This window comes from Monodon monoceros, unplaced genomic scaffold (assembly GCF_005190385.1).
Source record: "Monodon monoceros isolate NGI ecotype Baffin Bay Population unplaced genomic scaffold, NGI_Narwhal_1 Super_Scaffold_12, whole genome shotgun sequence".
NCBI lineage: Eukaryota > Metazoa > Chordata > Mammalia > Artiodactyla > Monodontidae > Monodon > Monodon monoceros.
In genome coordinates, this window is record NW_021703768.1 from 105613474 (window position 1) to 105635279 (window position 21806).

The 21806-nt window shown below is 38.3% G+C and overlaps 1 protein-coding gene across 1 annotated transcript in view; it reads left to right on the plus strand.

The window, feature by feature from the left end:
- The window catches only part of MEGF10 (multiple EGF like domains 10), a 120958-nt gene that overhangs the window by 21836 nt on the left and 77316 nt on the right, over positions 1–21806 (plus strand). The window contains exon 4 of the mRNA XM_029217803.1: positions 16094–16186. Coding sequence (XP_029073636.1) covers positions 16094–16186 — 93 coding nt within the window. The remainder of the gene's footprint in view (positions 1–16093; positions 16187–21806) is intronic.

Sequence of the window (21806 nt, forward strand, 5' to 3'; positions counted from 1 at the left end):
GGGAGTTTTAGCATAGTTTGAGAAGGATGGGTATTAACTCTTCTTTATATTTTTGGTAATGTTTTCATGTGAAACTGTCCAGTCCTGGACTTTTGTTTGTTGGAAGTTTTTTGCTTACTGATTCAAATTCACTGCTACTAATTGATCTGCTCAGATTATCTACTTCTTGATTCAGTCTTGGAAGACTGTATATTTCTAGGAATGTTTCCATTTCTTCTAGGTTGTCCAATTAGTTGACATATAACTGTTTGTAGTATTCTCTTATGATTGTTTGCATTTCTGTGGTATCAGTTGTAATTTCTCCTTTCTCATTTTTTATTTTATTTATTTAGGTCCTCTCTCTCTCTTTCTTTTAATGAGGCTGACTAAAGGCTTATCAAATTTTTTAATCTTTTCAAAAAACCAGCTCTTGGCTTCATTGACTTTTTTCTATTATTTTGGGGACTATTTTATTTATTTCTGCTCTGGTCTTTATTATTTCCTTTCTTCTGCTAACTTTGGGCTTTGTTCTTCTTTTTCTAATTCCTTAGTTAGGTTATTTATTTGAGATTGTTCTTATTTCTTGAGGTAGACCTGTATTGCTATAAACTTCCCTCTTAGAACTGCTGTTGCTGTGTCCCATAGATTTTGGAAAGTTGTGTTTTTATTTTCATTAGTCTCAAGGTATTTTCTGATTTCGTCTTTGATCCATTGGGTTTTTTTTAGTAGCATGTTGTATGATGTCCATGTATTTGTGTTTTTTCCCATTTTTCTTCTTGTAATTGATTTCTAGTTTCATTTATGTTGTGGTTGGAAAAGGTGCTTGATATAATTTCTGTTCTAAATTTGTTGAGACTTGTTTTGTGACCTAGCATGTGATCTATCCTAGAGAACGTTCCATGTGCCCTTGAGAGAACGTGTATTCTGTTCTTTTTGGGTGGAATGTCCTGTAGCTATCTATTAAGTCCAGCTAGCCTAGTATGTCATTAAGGCCACTGTCTTCTTATTGATTTTCTGTCTGGATGTTCTTTCCATTGATGTGAGTGGGGTGTTAAAGTCCCCTAGTCCCCCTGAGTTGATTTGTACATATAAGTGATATTATATAATATTTGTCTCTGTCTGACTTACTTCAATTAGTATGATCATCTCTAGTTACATCTATGTTGCCGCAAATGGCATTATTTTATTCTTTTTTATGGCTGAGTAATATTCTATTGTATATGTATTCCACATCTTCTTTATCCATTCATCTGTCAATGGACATTTAGGTTGCTTCCATGTCTTGGCTATTGTAAATAGTGCTGCTGTGAACATTGGGTTGCATGTATCTTTTTGATTTAGAGTTTTCATCTTTTCTAGATATATGTCCAGGAGTGAGATTAGTAGATCATATGGTAACTCTATTTTTAGTTTTTTAAGGAACCTCCATACTGTTTTCCATAGTGGCTGCACTGTTTCCCACTAACAGTGTAGGAGGGTTCCCTTTTCTCCACACCCTCTCCAGCATTTATTATTTGTAGACTTTTTGATGATGGCCACTCTGACCAGTGTGAGATGATACCTCATTGTAGTTTTGGTTTGCATTTCTCTAATAATTTGCAATGTTGAGCATCTTTTCATTGCATACGTCTTTTGTATCCATTCATCTATTGGTGGGCATTTGGCTTGTTTTCATATCTTAGCTAATGTGAATAATGCTGCAATAAACAAGGGAGTGTGTATATCTTGTTGACATTCTGTTCGTATCAGAATATTCTAAATTTGACTATATACTTACCTTTACCAGCATGTTGTGTATTTTCATATTTTTATGTTAATTAGCATCCTTTTATTTCAGCTTGAAGAACTTCTTTTAGCATTTCTTAAAGGCAGTTATGGTGGTGATGAAGTCTCTCAGCTTTTGTTTGTCTGGAAGAGTTTTTATTTCTCCTGCATTTTGAAGGGCAACTTCACTGGACAGAGTGTTCTTGCTTGGCAGTTGTTGTCTTTCGAAACTTTAAATACATCATTCCATTATCTCCAGGCCTCTAAGGTTTCTGCTGAGAAATCTGCCCATAGTTTTATGAGGGCTCCCTTGTAAGTCACAAGCTTCTTTTCTCCTGCTGCTTTTAAGATTCTCTCTTTGTCTTCAATTTTTGACAACCTTATTATAGTGTGTCTTAGAGAAGATCTCTTTAAGTTAAATTTGTTTGGTGACTTATGAGGTTCATGTACTTAAATATCCAAGTCTCTCTCACATTTGGGAAGTTCTCAGCCATTATTTATTTAAATAAGCTTTCTGCCTCCTTTTCCCTCTCTTTTCTTTCATGACTTGCTGTTGACTTCCTTTATGGTACCCCATAGTTTATATATGCTTTCTTCACTCTTTTTTATTCTTTTTTTCTTTGTTCTCCTCTGACAGGATAATATTAAAATATCTGTCTTCCTCTTCACAGATTCTTTTTTCTGTTTGATAAATTCTTCTGTTGATGCTCTTTATTGCATTTTTCATTTCATTCATTATATTCTTCAGATCCAGAATTTGTTTGGTTCTTTTTTATGATTTCTATCTCTTTGTTAAAATTCTTGTATTGTTTGTGTATTATATTCCTGATCTTATTGAATTGTCCTTCTGCATTTTCTTGTAGCTTATTGAAATCCCTTTAAAAAAAAAGCTATTTTGAATGCTTTATTGGGTAAACCGCAGATCTCCATGTCTTTGCTGTTGGTTACTGGAGGATTATTGTGCTCCTTTGGTGGTGTCATGTTTCCTTGATATTTAATGTTCCTTGGATTCTTTCGTTTCTGTTTCCACATTTTCAGGAGCAGTCACCTCTTCAGTCTTTACTGACTGACTTTGGCAGGTAAAATATCTTCTGTCAGCTCTGCTAGGGATTCTGAGGCTTTTTCAGACCTTCTATTGATATGCCTGCTCCATGCTTCTTGCTCCCTTTTGTATGAGAATTCTCAAACTTGTATGCCTTCTCTACATCCTGCAATGCACCAGGCCGGGTACTAACAGCCTGCCTTTTGCCTTCCCAAGGGCAGAGCTAAAACTCAAGTTGGTGGTCTCTCCCCAGTCTGCAGATTGGGACCAGCTTTATTCATGTGTTCAGTAGCAATTTGCCAAAGCTCATTCTCACCACTGTTGGGAGCATGCACAGAAAGCTGGACAAAAAGTAGGGGGTGGTGTTGAGTGAGGTACACTGAGCACTGGGAATGCCCACGGCCAGTTGGGGGTATCCACAGGCTAGACATCCCCTCTGGCTCATGGGTGGGCTCATGGGTGTGACACAGGTAGTAGGATCCACATTCCTTTAATGCCCTCTGAGATTTCTATCTGTTTCTCTCCCAGACTCTTCCCTCCCCCCAGTCATGCAGCTCACGACTCCATACTGTGGATGTGGAGAGGGAGAAAGAGGCCTCTTTGGCAAAGTCCTACACAGCTGGGGAAGCTGTTCACTCACTCACATGCACTAGCTTTCCCCCACATGAGAAATCACAGGCCGAGAAGGACTCTCTCGGCACGAGCTATGCTGCCTTGGTAGGAGGGGTAATGTGTATAAAGTCTAACTGTTCCTCTTACCTTCTCCAATGTGTACAAACTTGTATTTTTTTGCTCCAGCGACATGCTGGAGCTTCTCTGCTGGAAACCTGTACTTCTACAAAGGCTCTCTCATCCATGGGTGATTGTCTAAGACATTGTTCTCCAGGGGCTTCTGGGCCATGGCCAAGATAGACTGGAAACAGTTCACGGGCCACTCAGTGTCCACAGCTGGGACTGAGATCTGTATGCCTATTACCTGATGCACAGGTGGGTGAGGCTGCTTCTGGGTCCCTTAGTGTATGGTGCCGGATTCCATAGCTCCCACAAAGGCACTTTTATCTATGGGTGAGTGCTGAATTATTGTTCTCGAGGAGGGATACCGTGATAGATATGTCAGGCATGTTGGCTGTGTCACTCTAATTTCTTCTAAGGACAGTGATGTCTGTTTTAACAACTGAAAAAAGGGAAATATTTAGTTCCGTCATGAGAGAATATAGCAGGCACTACCTTCCCTTCACCATTGCATAGATGATGTACCTGTTTACTATCTACATCAATTGGTACAGCATTGGCTGGGCCTCTCTTCCAAGTATTGAGCTATTAGTAACAGCTATTTCGTGGCAAACAGGTGTTTACCAGAAGTGATGTCAATGAGTTAATGCATATGAAGCAGATCTTGATATTAAATTCAAAATAGCTGTATAAATGATTGGCAGCAGTTACGGGGCTAAATACCAAAATTAAGAGAAAAGGACAGTTATGTGTAAAATGTGATCTGTCAAAGAACTTAAAAGCTTTTTATTCTGAACATTTCAGGACCTTCACTGATTTTTTATAAAGCAGGCCAATAGTCTTTGCTGGAGGTGGCAAACTAGCAGGCTGGATGATTTGCTACATAATCATGTTTTGTTTGGTCTACGTAGTATTTACATGTAAAGAACTTTTAACATAAAACCTAGGACTTTCATCTTCCACAGAAAAATCAGCATATTGGTAACACTGGCTTGATATTCTTATGTGGCAATAGGCAGGAGATACTGAAGGGGAGCCTACCCTTTTATTTATTTATTTTTAATTAAGGTGTAATTGACATATAGTATTACATTAGTTTCAGGGGTACTGCATAATGATTCAGTAATGCATAATGATTTGTACATACTGTGAAATGGTCACCACAATAAGTCTAGTTAACGCTTGTCACCATACATAGTTACAAAATGTTTTTTTCTTATGATGAGGACTTTTATGATCTATTCTCTTAGCAACTTTCAAATATGCAATACAGGATTATTAACTATAGTCACCATCCTGTACATTACATTCCCATGACTTATTTATTTTATAACTGGAAGTTTGTATGTTTGACACCCTGGAGCTGTCCTTTTTAGATGAGCACATGCTCTCTGAGTTTCCCAGACCTTACCTGACCTACTTACTCTTCTCATTGATCCCCACTGGCTCCTGCAGGCATTTGAGTTTGTGTTCCCTGGTTTTTATGAGGCATTCTAGTAGCAAAGTTTCTGCTGCCAGCTTTCTCTTAGACGTTTGATCCTCCCCTTTTTGAAGAAATTCTGCCACTTAATTTATACATTTGGTTTAACGCTTTCGTACTGAAATGCAAATGTCCCTGACGAAGGAAATAACCCCTTAGCTGTTATAACTAGCTGTTGATTCTTGGGTATGAGGACTCTGTTTATTCTCAAGCTAGCATAGACAGGGAAGGAGAGCAGAAAGAACATTAGGGCACCAGAGTCCAAAAGGAAATGTCCAGGGACCACCACCTAGGAGGGAGGAGGGGCGGGTATACTGAATGGGAAAAGTGGTAACTATGACCGTCACTGCCCTCTTCACTTTCCCTAGGACTGGCCTTTACTATTAACATGCGATTCAGACGTACTGGATAGCTGGAAGCAAAGTGTCTAGAAACAAGTATCAGCAAGATGAAATAGGGCAGATGAGGAAATGCCATGGGGTACAAAACATGCTGTGGGAAAGAATATTTGTCAAAGAATTCCATGGCTCCATAGAGAGTGGTCGGGCCAAGAGGAATGCCAGTCAAAAAACAGAAGAGCCTGGTATGGCACTTCCTGTAGAATTGCCATGGTTTCCTAGTAGACATAAACATGACAGGACCGGGAGGGAAATAATTTGTTGCAAATGAAGGTACCTTCCTTCTGGTTTCTTCTCTAAACTGTCCGCTGATGATTTTGAAATCCTTCTCAAATTGAATCAGTTTTCAGTCGTATCAACGGACCAGTTGTAGACTGAGTTGCTAGGAATTTGTGCTTAGGAAAATTAGAGTTTATTCCAGCACTCCTTAACTTTTTGAAACTGTGGTCTATTAGGATCATGTTACTAATGTTACTTAAATCTGATTTAACTTAAAGAGACACAATGTGGGAGTTGTGGCCAGAATAGATAATGCCTGTGTATATGTGGAATTAAGCTGAAAACTCTTTCCATTTTTAAATAAATGAATAGGATTATGTGCTCCACAGTTGGTATTACAATCCCTTGTGTGGAATCCATTACAATAGTCAATTTCAACACAAACGTTTTTTTTCCTCTGTATGTCATTTTTTTTGTAGAGGAAAAGCTTAGCGTAGAACTTTGCATTGTGAGTTTGTAGTATTAGCATTTCCCCAAGTAAATGTCTTGGGAGGCTCTAAAGCCAATATCTTCATAAACATTTGGAGAGCCCACCCACCAATGACCAGACTCTTACTGAAATTGCAAAGTGTGTTCAGTGTTTTAGTGTTAGCTCAGATTTTTTTTAATATGTCTTATTTGTATAGAGAGAGGTCTCTGACCCTTGGTGGAAGTTCTCACATTCTACCTTTTTTTTTTTTTTTTTCTTTCTTTTTTGTGGTACGTGGGCCTCTCACTGTTGTGGCCTCTCCCGTTGTGGAGCACAGGCTCCGGATGCACAGGCCCAGCAGCCATGGCTCACGGGCCCAGCCGCTCCGCGGCATGTGGGATCCTCCCGGACCGGGGCACAAACCTGTGTCCCCTGCATCGGCAGGCGGACTCGCAACCACTGCGCCACCAGGGAAGCCCTACCTTTCTTTTTTTAAAATAACTTTACTGAGGTAAAATTGACATAAAATATACTGCATAGATTTAAGTGTACAATTTGATAGGTACTGACATATGTCTACAACAATGAAATCATCATGTCAATCATGATAGTGAACTTGTTCATCACATACAGATATTTGCTCACATCCCTTTGTAATTCCTCCCAGCCATTCCTACCTGCATCCCTCACCCCCTGGTAACCACTGATCTGCTTTCAGTAACTTCAGGTTAGTTTGCATTTGCTAGAGCTTTATACAAATGGAATCACAGTGTGTTCTCTTTTATGTCTGGTCTCTTTCACTCAGCATAATTACTTTTGGATTCATCCATATTGTCGTGTGTATCATTGATTCATTCCTTTTTATGGCTGAGTAGTATTCTGTTGTGTAGATATACCATAACTTATTTATTCTTTCATCTGTTTATGGACACTTGTATTATTTCCAGATTTTGGCAACTACAAATAAAGCTGCTCTGAGAACTTGTGTACAAGTCTTTGTATGGACTTATGCTTTTATTTCTTTTGGGTAATACCTAGGAGTGGGATAGCTGAATCATTTGGTACTTGTACATAGTGTTTAGAGATGCTTTATTTGTAATAGCCCAACACTGGAAGTAATCCAAATGTCCATAAACAATTTAAGAAACTGACAAAATTTTCCACAGTAGTCATCCACTAGCAATGTATGAGAGTTCCAGCTCCTCTAATCCTCACCAATACTTGTCACAATCAGTCTTTAATTTCAGTCATTTGAATAGATATGTAATATTTTCTTATTGCAGTTTTAATTCATACTGTTCTAGTGACTAATGATATTTAGTCATTAATGAGCATCTTTTCATGAGCTTATGTGCCATTAGTACATCTTCTTTGGTGAAGTGTGCAAATCTTTTGCCTATTTATTTATTGGTAATTGAGCTGTTTATCTTCTTATTTAGTATTTTTATATATTCTGAATACAAGTTCTTTATCAGCTAATTTTTTTAATAAATATTTCTTCCATTCTGTGATTTATCTTTTCATTCTCTTAATAGTATTTTTTGAAGAGCAGAAGTTTTTAATTTTGATGGATAAATTTATTAATTTGTTCTTTTGCAAGTTGTATTTTTTGGTGGCATATCTAAGAAATCTTTGCCCAGCTCAAGGTCACGAAGGTTTTCTCCTATATTTTTTTCTATAGGTTGTATACTTTTAGGTTTTATGTTTAGGTTTATGATTCATTTTGAGTTAATGTTTGTATATGGTGCAAAATTATATATCTATATTTATTTATTTGCCTATGGATATCCAAATTTTCCAGCATTGTTGAAAAGACTGTTCTTTCTTCACTGAATTGCTTTTGTGCCTCTATCAAAGTATAATTGTCCATACATGTTTAGATTTATTTCTGGACTCTCTATTCCATTCCATTGATCTATTTGTCTATATTTACATCAACATCACACTGTCCTGATTACTGTAGTTTTTAAGTCTTTAAATCAAGTAGTATTAGCCTTTATCTTTTTCAAAGTTATTTTGGCTATGTAGGTACTTTGTATTTACATACGAATTTTAAAATCTGGTTGTCAATTTCAACCAAAGAAGCTGCTGGGATTTGGACTGGTATTGCATTGAATCTGTTGATCTATTTGGGAGAAAATTGATCTTAACAATAGTGAGTCATCTGATTCATAAATAATGTCTCTCTCTCTATTTAGAATATCCCATATATTCTGCTGTTGTTGGGTGGAGTGTTCTGTAAATGTCAAATGGGTCACCTTTTGCTGATGGTTTTAATTCTTTAATTTCTCTCAGCAATGTTGCTAGTTCTTAGCGTATAGGTTTTTCACATCTGTAGTCAGATTTATCCCTAAGTTTTTCATATTTTTGGTGTTATTATGAATGGCTTTTAAAATTTCAATTGCTGGGCTTCCCTGATGATGCAGTGGTTGAGAGTTCGCCTGCCGATGCAGGGGACACGGGTTCGTGCCCCGGTCCGGGAAGATCCCACATGCCGCGGAGTGGCTGGGCCTGTGAGCCATGGCCGCTGAGCCTGCACGTCCGGAGCCTGTGCTCTGCAACTGGAGAGGCCACAACAGTGAGAGGCCCGCGTACCGCAAGAAAAAAAAAAAAAAAAATTTCAATTGCTGATTGTTTCTTGCCAGTATATAGAGGTATAATTAAGTTTTTTATATTGGTTTTTATCTGCAAACTTGTTAAACTCTCATTATTTTAGTAGCTTTTTTTGTAGATTTCCAGCAGACTTTCTATACATATATACATATATTTCAATAATCTATAACTAAAGGCAATTTTACTTCTTCCTACCCAGTCTGGATGTCTTTTACTTCTTTTTTCTTGCATTATTACCTTGCTAGAACCTTCAGTACAATGCTGAATAGAAATTATAAGAGTAGACATCCTTGTCTTGTTCCTAATCTAGGGGGTCAAGAGAATTTTTTTCAGGAATGGATGTTGGATTTTGCCAAGTGCTTTTTGGACATTTTTTGAGATAATTATTTTCTGCTATTATATATATATATATTTTTTTCAATTTAGGAACTGACTCACCAGAAAGATCTTCCAAAGGGGCAGTGTATGTTAGGAATCATGTTTGGCTGTGATAAGTAGATATCTGAAAAATATATAGAGGAATTTTTAATTTTTATGTAATGAAAAGTCTGGAAGTGAGTGGTTTATGGCATTTATTCATCCATGCAAGAAATTCAGAGCAAAGTGTTCCATGATTCCCTGGGCCCTTCCCTCAGATCTGCAGATTCAGCCTTTTTGTCTACACACCTGTCATCAGGAAGAAGAAAGAGATGGGGGATTGCTCTTACCATTGATCTCTCACCCTATACTGTTTCCACATGGACACATCAATCCAGAAAGAGGGATGGAAATGTGGTTTCTTGCTGGTCACACCATTGTCCCTGGTGAAAGTGGCATTCTGTTAATAAAGGTGGAAGGAAGACTAGACATTAGGTATACAATTAGAGATGTCTGCCAATTAGAGATGTCTGCCAAAAAGAGTGATTACTGCTGGTAATCACTCTTTGTACTTGTCCTTCACATGCATGAAAGCTCCATCAAGAATGGAAGGAAAGGAATTTTAGATATGGATTTTTAAAAATACATTTGCCAAGTGCAACTTTCTAGACTTCCAGTGTTTTCTCACTCTCCATGACTGATCAGCAGTCTGTGCACGTCACATATATGGACCACTGGTGGCTGTGGGGTGAGAGCCCCTGACCCTATGCAGTGGGTTTTGTAACCTTGGGGATGGGATGAAAAGAGGATGGAGTATGAGGCAGCTGCTTTTGGCACCTCTTTCCTGCAGCTTTATTACAAAGGTGTCTACTTCCTCAGCTCAGATGTTCTCTCTTTCCTGAGACCCTCCTTGATCTCACTCTAGTTGGAATCAATTGCTCCCTTTCCTCAGCTGCCACAGTATTTTTATGATGACTTTTTGAGATGTAATTCACATACCATACAATTCAACTATTTAATGTGTATAATTCAGTGGGGTTTTTAAAGCATATTTACAGAGTTGTACAATCAGCACACAATCAACTTTAGAGTATTTTTATTTCCTCAATAAAACCCTGTATCCATTAGCCATCACCCCACATTCACCCACAGTCCCTCCCAGCCCTAGACAACCACTAATACACTTTCTGTCTCTATAGTTTTGCCTATTTAGACTTTTCATATAAATGGAATTGTTGAATATGGTTCAGAGTATTTGTTCATAATTCTGTATTACATCTGCATTCTGCTCTGCAGTTAGGTTTTGTGGAGCCTATATTTGACCTCCTCTGCAGACTAAGAGTTCCCAGTCTGCCATCTTTGTATCCATAGTAGTGCCTAGTAATGTGCCAGCTACGTCAGTAAATATTAAATTGAAGGAAAAGGGAATTCTCTTCCTTTTTATAAACAAACACAATAAGGTAGGCTACAATGTAATGTCTGCAAATATGAAAACAAAATGATTCCTGTCTGTAGTGAATACTGTAGTAGCAATTAGATTTTTGTAAAGACTTTGCATGTAATTGGCCTCAAACAGAAGTATGTAGTGGGTAAAGTTTATCTTAGGAGTCAACTCTCTGTTTTCTTTCTCTTCCTCATTTGAATCTTCTAACTCCCGACTCGCAGTTGTCCAGTACACCTGCCCTAATATCTGACCCAGCACAGCTACTACCATCCTTTTCCCTCCTGCCTCCCCACTGCCATCAAAACTCATCAGAAGTTTTGGTCCACTGGGATTCAGGCACCTGGGTTCACTCCTACTTCTGCCTCTAATGCCAGCTTCAAATATTGGGAAAATCATTCCATTTTCCCCGTCCCCATTTTCTTGCCTGAAAAATGCGGAAATGACGTTCAGTAAAGGCACCTTTAACTCTAAAAATCTATGTTCCTCTGTAGCAACTCCGAATAAAAAAATGAGCAAAAATAAGATTTGTCGCTTATGCTCTTTATTCATGACATCAAGATAAAAGACCCTTCTGGGGAAAGATGGATTAGGTGGAAGGTGTGTGTTTCTATTGGACAGTTATTTTCAAGAGATACTTCGATCATGGAAACATTTTTCAAATTAACTTAAACGCATTGATTATAATATATCCTCTAGGACACAGGTAGGTACTGTGTTTAGAGATACAATTGGTTTAAAGGAGTCTTTAGTCTGCCCACTTTTACTTTCACCTTTCTGCCATACTCTAGGTGTAAATCCAAAGGGAAATGTATATGGCAGAAGAGAAAACTACTGAGTACAGTTAGTAGCTCTCAGTATTAAAGGCAAATATTTACAAGAGAAAGAGGAATGAGATCCATGTCACTGGTAATGGGATTTAAATGGATTTAGGAGCTAAGGCTGAAATAGGAGCCTAATTAGAGAAGATTCCAGGGTCATCGGGTCAGTCCTCACCTGTCCATCAGGCAGACAGGCTGTCCACAGCTTTCAATTCATAGTTGTGGCATGTTCTTCTCATCAGTGTCTCTTGCCCCCCAGTTCTTGAGGGAGAAGATGCCTTGGCTGCTCTTTGCGACTTGATGTGTCTGCAGCGGTATACCAAGTATGGTCCACATATTCAGCTTACATCTGGTCTCTGTAAAAGATTACTGAAAACTCAGAATGTGATATTAATGATTTTCTTAGAGAGATGTGAAAAAGAATCATATTGGATAGATTGTCTTTGCTAGCATTTTCCTGATTTTAATTGCCCTTTTAAAAACAAGAATAGGATAGGGAATAAAATGACAGTTTCCATGGATGAGAAAGCCATACTTAGGATAGTTCTTTTGTGCTTGTCCTTCAAATCTAAGCTATTGAACATTTGCTACAGGAGACCTCTGTTCCCTTTCTCATTTCCAGCTGACTTTGGAATTTTCTATATGACACATTCATGTCTTTAACCCACCTTGGGTTCTCACGTGGAGTTTGTTAGTCATAAAACTCAGCACCCAGAGTAGGTGGCATTTGAGGCCAAAAGAGGAAAGATGAAGCTAGGGTAGGGATCTAGCTCAGTCAGTTTCCTAGAGGCAGGCTCTGTGTTTGTCACCACATATGCCATGGTTAGTGTTACTGCAATTTGGAGAGTTGGGACATCAGAGAACACAGAGTTTTCTAGCTTGCTCTCTTCTCCTCTGTTTTCTCTCTTTGCTCCCACTGGTCTTGTGGGTGCTTGGTGAGAGCTGCTGCTAAATGTGGAGAGTCCCAAGCTGTGGGATAGGGCATGGAACAGAGATGGCACTTGTGTGACAGTCTAATGTCATGTGGAGATTCTGCACCACAGCAGGAGAATTTTGTGTTCTTTCCTTTGAGAATCCATACCAATAATATTTTCCATTACTTAGATCATTATTTGACTTTAGGCTTCAATGCTTCAAGTTGATTCCTTTGACTCTAGCTTTAATTAAGAAAAAAAATCATTAGGAAAGCAGATTGCCCCTTCCAATTCCTAATTAACTTACAGACTAATTTGTTTTCTGCTAACTATCTATTTACGTTTTGCTTCAGACTTTAGCCAAATGTTATTATTTCAAGGTTTTCATAGAAATAATCTAGATTTAAAAAATACCATGATAGGATTTTTTTCCATCTATTACAGTTGACTGGACTTCTTGGTGTTTATTTCATAAAACACAAAGTTCATATCATCAGGAATCAAACATGAGAGTATTCGTATGATTATTCAGCAATCTCAAAGCATTTTGAAGCAGATCTCCTTTGATTTTTACATATAGAAATTCACTTAATATCCTTTTTTGTAATCAACAAAACAAGAGTAACAAAAAACAATCAATTGGTATCCAAGCATAAGCAATTCTGATTCCTAATCTTCTGGGACCCAGGTTTAGCTTATCATGCATTTCTTTACCCATTTTGGTAAAGGCTATCTTGATATTGGAGGAAAGGTTCTAGACCTGTTTGCTCTGTCTTACTTTTCTTTCTGGTTGATTCAGGTGGGTACAGTGGAAATCTTTTGGGGTTACTCAGGGGCTAAGAGCCAACACAACTACAACTAAAACCACAGTTTAATCTGCATTCTTTGTAGTGACTGTGCATATCAAGGAAGTATTTTAGGGGAGAGAAACGTGTAGTAAAAGAAGGTGAAAAGGAAGATAAGGAGTGAGAAAATGAAAGGAGACAGAAAAAAGGGGAGGAGCAAACTGAGACCTTCCCATGGAACACCCCCCAAAACCTTCCCCTCCTGGCCACCCGCTCTTTGTAGATAGGAAACCCCAGGTAGCTGTCATCCAATCCAGTGTCCTGGGAACCCAGAGATTTTCCAAGTTTCAAATAGTGGAACTGATTTTTCTGTCAAATGAAATTATGTGTAGATGCCTAAGATATAAAGACAAAGTAGTGTTTTATTAATATAGATATACCTTATAAGTTAACATTTATAGCATTTTCTTAGTGTAAAATTAATGGGTGAGGCCAACAAGAGTATTTTAAAAAAACACAAAAATTTGAAACTTGAGGATACGAATGATACTTCTTTTCATCAACCATCATATCCAATTTCTGTGTTTTCTTTTCTTTTTTTTTTTTTTGCGGTACGCGGGCCTCTTACTGCTGTGGCCTCTCCCGCTGCGGAGCACAGGTTCTGGACGTTCAGGCTCAGCGGCCATGGCTCACAGGCCCAGCCGCTCCATGGCATGTGGGATCTTCCCAGACCGGGGCACGAACCCGCGTCCCCTGCATCGGCAGGCAGACTCTCAACCACTGAGCCATCAGGGAAGCCCTCTGTGTTTTCTTTTAGATGCACACAATCAGAAAACTCTGGTTTCATATTTGAGATCTAGTATCTGATTTTTAAAACTTCTCAAAATATACAAACAGAATTTTAAATAGTTTTAGTATCTTGATGCAGGATAAATTGGGAATTTGATGTCTGAAGGCTGATCACTAACAGTATGTTGCAAGCATAGATGCCATTAGTACATAAGACAAGTTAGACCAAGCACGGTCAAATTTACATATTTACAATGGGTGCCAGCACTCTCTGTGAGATGGGGGTGTCCTGGCTACCATAAAACAGTGTGATACAGGGTCCAGAACACGCCCTACACAATTAGAACTGGGCCTTCTGTGGCATTTAGTTGAACCTTGCATACTCTAGTTATGTTATTTTGCTGGCTTATACATGTATAGCTAAATGTTAAGAAATAACAGTACAGAGCTATGGTCTTTTGAATGAATGACCCATCTGCAATATCAAACATGCATAGAAATGGCTGGAGGCACTGAACCCTGAGATTAGCACATGTTGACTTAACCTGGCAGCAGAAGTCCACATGTTGTAGGGCAGTGTGTTCATATGTTACAGGCAGATTTTGCTACTCATTATAATTAAATACGTAATTGTATCAAGTATTATGAGGTTGCTAAGCATCTCCTTGGAGGTCTAGTGTCAAAATCTCTAGCTCATCTGGCCTGATACCCCTCACCAAACTGCCTGGATGCTAAAGAATTATTCTAGTAATAGGACATAAACGTGTATTTCCTGAAATTTTGGTCATTTCATTTTGTTGCAGTGTCCTCATCAGGTGACCTACCTGATAGTTTCTTTCTTATAACAAGTTTATATCTTTCATTAGAATATTCCCAGCTAATTCTCAGAATAAAGTCCTGACACCTTAGTTTGGTTTTCAGAGTGTCTCTCTCTTTCAAAGCTATTGCTCCAAACACTGCACCCTAACAGATCTTCTCATTTCCATTTGTTTTTCTTTCTACTGCTTGCTTTTGCTTTCTCTTCATCTAAAATGCCTTTCATTTATATCTCTTCATGTCTAAATCTTTTTGATAAAAACCTTAGAAGTGATTATCACTTTTGGTCCAGCAATATATATATTACATATGTATATCCTATACTATATATACATACAACATATATAAATATATATACACAACATATATAAATATATATACACAATATAGACTTATACACAGTATATAAATCACACAAAAGAATATTTAATGACATAGAAAGATTTTTTTCTCATTAAGTGGGAAGGCAAATTGAAAAATATTATGATTCTCTTTTTCTTTTCCTTAAGAGAGAGGTTTATTTTGCTTATTGGTATTTTATGTTTGGACAGTAGACCTGTTTTACTTTTGTAATAAGACATGAATTAATAAAGCTTACCTCTAAAGCATAGGATACCTTATCCCATCCTTAAATGAAATTCTGGAACATCTGAAATCCAAACTCTTCCGAGTTGTTCTCATAATTACTCATATATCCAGGTATTTTAAAGAAGATTTAACCAACCTCAGTGGCACTAATGTTGAGGATAATGCTGATGTGCAACACAGCATATTTCTGATCCGTTTCTATCCGCCCACTGAGCTTTCCTTTGGAAATCATCAGACTAATCATCCACTCATGTTTGCAATGATACCCCTTATTTTCATGGGTTGAGTCACACCAGTGATATTCACTAACAAAAGAGGAATTGAGATTTACTATTTCCTAAAGACCTGGGTGACATTTTTCGAATATTCTCCTCAACAGAAAAAGGGCATCTAAGTCTGCTGTGTCATGGTTGTGAATAACATGTGCACAAAGAAATTTGACTGTTGTTTCCAGTGAAGGTATTATGTAAAGGGAATACCTTTCAGACTACTCTTGTCGCCCTGGAGTCCTGAGATCTTGCTTTGTGGTTTGTTTGTGCATCCATATACGCTCCTCCTGAAACAAAGAGGATATATTTGGTAGTCACTGATAATTTTTTTAAAAAGTGGATTAGGCAATTTTCCTTGAAACTTCTTTGCTAATTTAGCATGAAGTAGAATTATATAGTAGAAATGAAGGAATTTATTTGGAGGTATTAAAATAAGAAGGGGAATTGTTTGGTTACACAGAGGACTGTAAGAGGGCTGAGGAACGGATTGAAGAAAATTATCAAGCATGCATGTTGTTTTTAAGTGATACTTGAGACTGAGATGTGAAACAGCTGTGTTGTTGGGTTTTTTTTCTTGTGCCAACTTTCCTTATTTGATTGATTTTTCTCTCTGACAGCCCATTGTGCTGATAAATGTGTCCATGGTCGCTGCATTGCTCCAAACACCTGTCAGTGTGAGCCTGGCTGGGGTGGGACCAACTGCTCCAGTGGTAAGTTTCCACCTGCTGTTGTCAGTCTCCGGATGTTTTTGCTGTATGGGCCTCTTGTCTGCCGATTACATGAGCCACAGGTTTCCCTCTTCATCCCAATGCAGAATGTGGTATAGATTCCCAGTCCAACTCACGAATACTGTTTCTTTTAAATCTCTACATGTATTATACACAGAACTGTTATGAATAGAGTATAAAGAAAGGTACTTGGAAAGGAGATTTCAATCATCTGATTCTGGTACTTCTGTGAATATCAATGCATTTTCCAGGGTACGGTCCAGAAGTTAGATTCCTTAACTCAGTAAGGCAGTTGTGGTAACACAGCTACTGTATTCCTGCGTCTGTTTTTACTTGTTCGTTTATCTAATATATTTTCTTGGTGATAAAAACTTACCAATTGTTGGTTCTAAAGCAGAAGTAAAATTGATATTTTCAATGCTTAACATATTTATCTTTGAATTCTGAGGTGCAAATAATAAGTACTTGCTCAGATTATTGGGGAGAATTATTGGTAATAAATGAAAATTCATGAACATTTAGGTATTAAATCAATTCATAATATAGTATATAATTTTTCTCCATTATGTTAGAATTATAATTGTAAAATGATGGTGTTTTGGACTATAAGCAGATTGCACTTAAAATCCTATATTCATTATTATGAGGATTAAATGATGGAATCTCATGTAATACAGTTGCTTTTCTAAATTTCACAGTTAAAACTTAGGTTTTCTGGCTAACTCCTTGCTGTGCGTGTAATTGTGCACTCTTCCTGTTCCTTTATACTTCGTTTTGCCTTGAAAAATGTGAGAAGGAATTGAAGTGCAACTAAATTGTAATGCATGAAACGTTTACATTTAGAGAAAGGGAAAAATAGTTTTAAAAATTAGCAGACTCTCATGACAACACAACTTTGTCCTCCTTGCTACCAAAGAATTTTCTGAAACTAGTCCAAAAGAACTTTAAGCTATGTAGATAAGCTGGTTTTAAGAATTTTTACTTGCTTCCATTTGGAATTGGGGAGATTACTCTTTATCTTGTTAGAACTACTTGTTTTAGACTTGTGATCTCTTGACTGCCTCTAAAACAGCATCTTCAGGGGAGGTCCTTATGCTGTCTGTGCATAGAACATTCCATGTGAAAGAGCCTTTTTGTCGTGTCCTAAACAGGGGTGTGTGTGTGTGCGCGTGCGCGCGTGCGTGCGTGCGTGCGTGCGTGCGTCTTTCTGCCGCGACAGGCTTCCCATTCCAATGGGTAACTGTCCTGCAGGGTTTTGTTAGCCTTCTGTTAGAGATCAGGAGGGGAGAGGGCACTTTGTTCACATGCTGTTGAGGCAAAATGTTTGGGATGTGGGATCTGGCTCATGTCCATTTTTCTGGCCAACTGACCTCAAATGCATTGTTGCTTTCATTGACTTTTCCAACTTAAAGATCAGTTGTTCCTACACATTTGGAAGAAAAATAACATTATTATATAAACCATTGGGAAAGAGAAGAGTGGCTATATTCTTCATTTGAGAAATGAGATTTGTTACTAATTTCAGGGTGAGAATACTGTGGAATAATTTTAGTTGCAGTCATACTTTGTCCCCTAAGAACTGAAGCTTACCTCAAACTAAGAGATCAGACTAAAGAGTGTGTAAACAAAACAAAAGGTCTACATGGGTTTCAGACTCTCTAGAACGGATTTAGGCCTTCTAGAAAACAAGCTGTTGCTTTATTTCGGAGTTGACTGACTTTTGAATGAAGCCTCTAGAATTCTGACAACACATGTTCTTTCAATCCTGGATGATGATATTGAGGTCACTTTTAGTTTATTCTCCACAGCTTATGTTTTGGCTTTATCATGAACAGAAGCATAAATAAACGTGGACAGATATCTGAAGGCTTTAAAGATGTTCTTAGAAAACATTTCTGACACCTTTTTTAAGCACCTAAGGAAATGCTATTCTGAGCCAGAGCACTGAATTTTGTTACCTGGGTTTTGTCTATAGCTGTTACCCTAATATCACTCATTAGGAAGTGTGTAATTTAGTTACTCTTGGCCAGATAATTCTTGAAGCAAATGCACACTCTAGTAATCTACTAAGTAGCAGAGTTAAAATGGCCTAATTCCCAAGGATTTTTATCTCTCTCCCCCCTCCTCTCTGGTTATTGTTAGGCATGTATTTGATAATATATGTTAGATCCAGAAAATGATTGCTTTTTTAATGACACCAGTTCCTTGTATTAGTCAGGGTCCAATCAAGAGACAGAAACTGCTATAATTTTTTTGAGTAAACCTTTCATTTTGGAACAATTTTAAAAGAGTTACAAAGAGAGTTGACAGTTTCCATACACTTGCATCCAGTTTTTCCCTTAACATATTAAGTTACCATTAGCTTGGCAAAACTAATTGCCAAAAGAAATTGACATGAATACACTACCAGTTAGCTCCTTACTAGTATATTACTATTAAACAAACTAGACTTTATTTGGATTTTATTATTTTTTCCATTAATGTCCTCTTTCTGTTCCAGGATCTAGTCCTGAGCGCTGCACTGCATTTTCACATCTCCCCAGTCCCCTCTGGTCTGTGACAATTGCTCAGTCCTTGTTTTTCATAACCTTGACAACCTTGACGAGAACTGGCCAGATATCTTTCAGAATGTCCCCCAGTCTGTGTTTTCCTCATGACTAGACTAGGGGTCCAGGTTATGAAAATACCACAGAGTTGAAATGCGTGTCTCATTATATCGTATCAGAGGTATGATGATATTCACATCACAGCACTGATGGTGTCATCACTCGGTTAACCTTCATCATGTGAAGTGATGTGTAGTGTTTGCCAGGTTTCTCCACATAAAGTTACTATTTTTCCTTTTCCTTTTTCTCTGAGAATACGTCACTAAGTCTAGCCTACCCTCAAGGATGAAGGGTGGAGATTAAGCTCCATGGTTTTGAGGGGGAGAATATCTACATATGTTATCTGGACATATTCTATAAGGAAGATTTATTTATTCTCTCCCATTTATTAGTGTGGACTTATATATATTTACATGAGAAGTCAATATTATATTGTTTATTTTGTTGCTTAAATTGTTCCAGCTTTGGCAACTGGGAGTTCTTTTAGGTGGCTTCTGTGTCCTTTTCATATGCCATTGTCCTTTTGTTTGGTCGTTTTGTTTTGTTTGGTCTTTTGAGCAGTTCCTTACTTTCTGCTACTGTAGGATACTCCAAGCTCACTTTGTGTTTTTCCTGCTTCAGTCCTAGAATGAGCCATTGGAGAATGGTATTTAGAAACCAAGATCTGGGTGCTGTTATGCTCGTTGCTCCTGGAACACATAGTAACTTGAGCAGGGAAAGTTTATTAAAGAGAATCATTAGCTATAACACGAATTTGGTGTAGAGATTGGCTAGTAGAAAGTAGATAACACTCAAAAGAATATAGGAATGGCAGAAATAAGGAGCATCCACTACTCCTAGGGCTGAGATAGAATACCCAAAGAGGAAGCCCCACTAACGGTGTGATGCAGACCTTGTTAGAGCACAGCCACAGCTCACTGAATGGCAAAGAGACTGCCATGGTACACCCCTAGTGAAACTTGCTGGAAATCTGCTTTCTGGAACTTGCTAGAAATCTGTTCTATAGGATGCTTGAGAAAGCTGTTCTGGAGAAATGTCTTACCAGAAGCACTCTGCTACAAAAAAGCCCAAGGGGGAATGCCAGGGGAAGTTGCTGGCTGATGGGTGCTGCTAGCCACAGTGCACTGTAGGAGCTGGATGCTGAAGAAGCTGCCTGTGCTGGAGAAGCCACTCCCACTGTGCTGACAGGGCAGGGGCTGGGTGCTGCAAGAGCCATGGGCACTTCTGGAGTCAGTTGAGCTGGCACACTAGAACCATGATGGGCAACACCTTCCTCCTACAGTGTCTCTCCGGCACCCTACAGAAAATGCTTAACAGTCAGCCAGCTGGCAAAGGAAGAGTACTTAAAGGGCCCACATCCATTTTTGTAGATAAAAATGAAGGATAAATTTAGCCCTGAGAGACAATAAAGTGATAACTGGTCCAGTCCACTCCTTTGTTTACTCAGCTCTTCTGTGCACCTTTCTACACACATTTGAATTCTTGTACATCAACAAAACGACTCTGCCTTTCCATCTAATAAAATACAGCCTGACATCTTACAAGTTAAGATGTTCTCACTCTTTTCCCAAAATTAGGAGCTGCAAGTCCCCAAAGTCCTGGTATCCATAGCCGGTTATATTAATTTTTCCTGAAATTCAGATGAAGTACCACAGAATATTTTGCTACCTAGATACTAAAGTTATCTTCCAACAACTTTTATTTTATATAAAATTAAATAAAAATGCAAAGAGCAGAAAAAAAGAAAATAGCTTCTACAAATAAACACATAGATGTAGAAAGCAAAGAGAAATGTTAAAAACTACTACAGGCCTCTTTTCTGTAATTAGTCACATGCTGTACTTATATGTATGGCCTCCTTCTTCCCCATTTCATATTTCTCCCTCTCAGCCCAAACCTCAGCTACTTAGGGTTCTTCATCTGGAGGAGTGACTCAAACCTCCATTCCTGAAGGATCTGAATTCTCAGTTGTCCTGCCTTTTATAGGTTGTTGACGCTTTCCATTAGCCTTTACTACCAGACATGGAAGTACCAAGAGGTGCCCCAAAGAATCCCTTGGGTTCTACACATAGTTCAGCTTTCTCCCGTTAGGCAGCAGCAGCCCAGTTTCCCTGGGCTAATCAGGACCAATCATTGCAGGCAGAAGAGTAACTCGTTTTCATAGCTATCTCTCTGTATATTTTTTCCTTCCCAATATACATGGGAAATTAAGAGTCTGACAGCACCTTCACAAGCACAAATTTAAAAAGGCTTCCCTTGGAGGTTTAGTATGACTGTTTACCTTGTCAGTGGATGGACGGATTCCTATATATGGTATACAGTCAGTGTTCCTGGGTCTCAATGTATTTTCTGTATGAAAAACCAGGTGTGTCAGAGAACTGAACATGGTTTGTTTGCTTGAAGTGAAATCATGATTTATTTGACTGACTTGGGCATATTACCTCTTTTTAGGTTTGATTAAATGATTTTTTTTTAAAAAAAGCATGCATGTATTTTACTTCTATTGGCATCCTAAAGAATACCCTAGCCTATGTGACATTATCTTAGCTCCAGTTCTCTCTTTCCTCCTCTTTCCTGTTCTCTCTCTGTTCCTCCTCCATCAATATCTCTTATCTGTTCATCAGTCCTGTATTTCTCTTCCTCCCTTACTGGATGATAACTCCTGGAGGGGAGGGGCTGTGCATTGTTAATGTCTTTGTTAATGCCTGGAGGCCTGTGCATTGTTAATGCCAGGCCTCCACTGTGCCTGGCATGTGATTGGAGAGCAGTAAATGCTTGTTTCATTTAATGAGATTGAATGTATGATTCTGAGAAGGTCATTCATGTGTCCATAGTTTGAACTTTCATTGAATACTGTGTGCAAGGAACTGTGCTGGATGCTGCAGATAAAGAAACCAATGAGGAATAGTTGTTGGTTCCCACAGAGCTCTCAGCCTGGAGAAAAGTAGACAGACTTGTAAATGTCTCATCCTGAGAAAGAGAACAGCCTCAGGAGA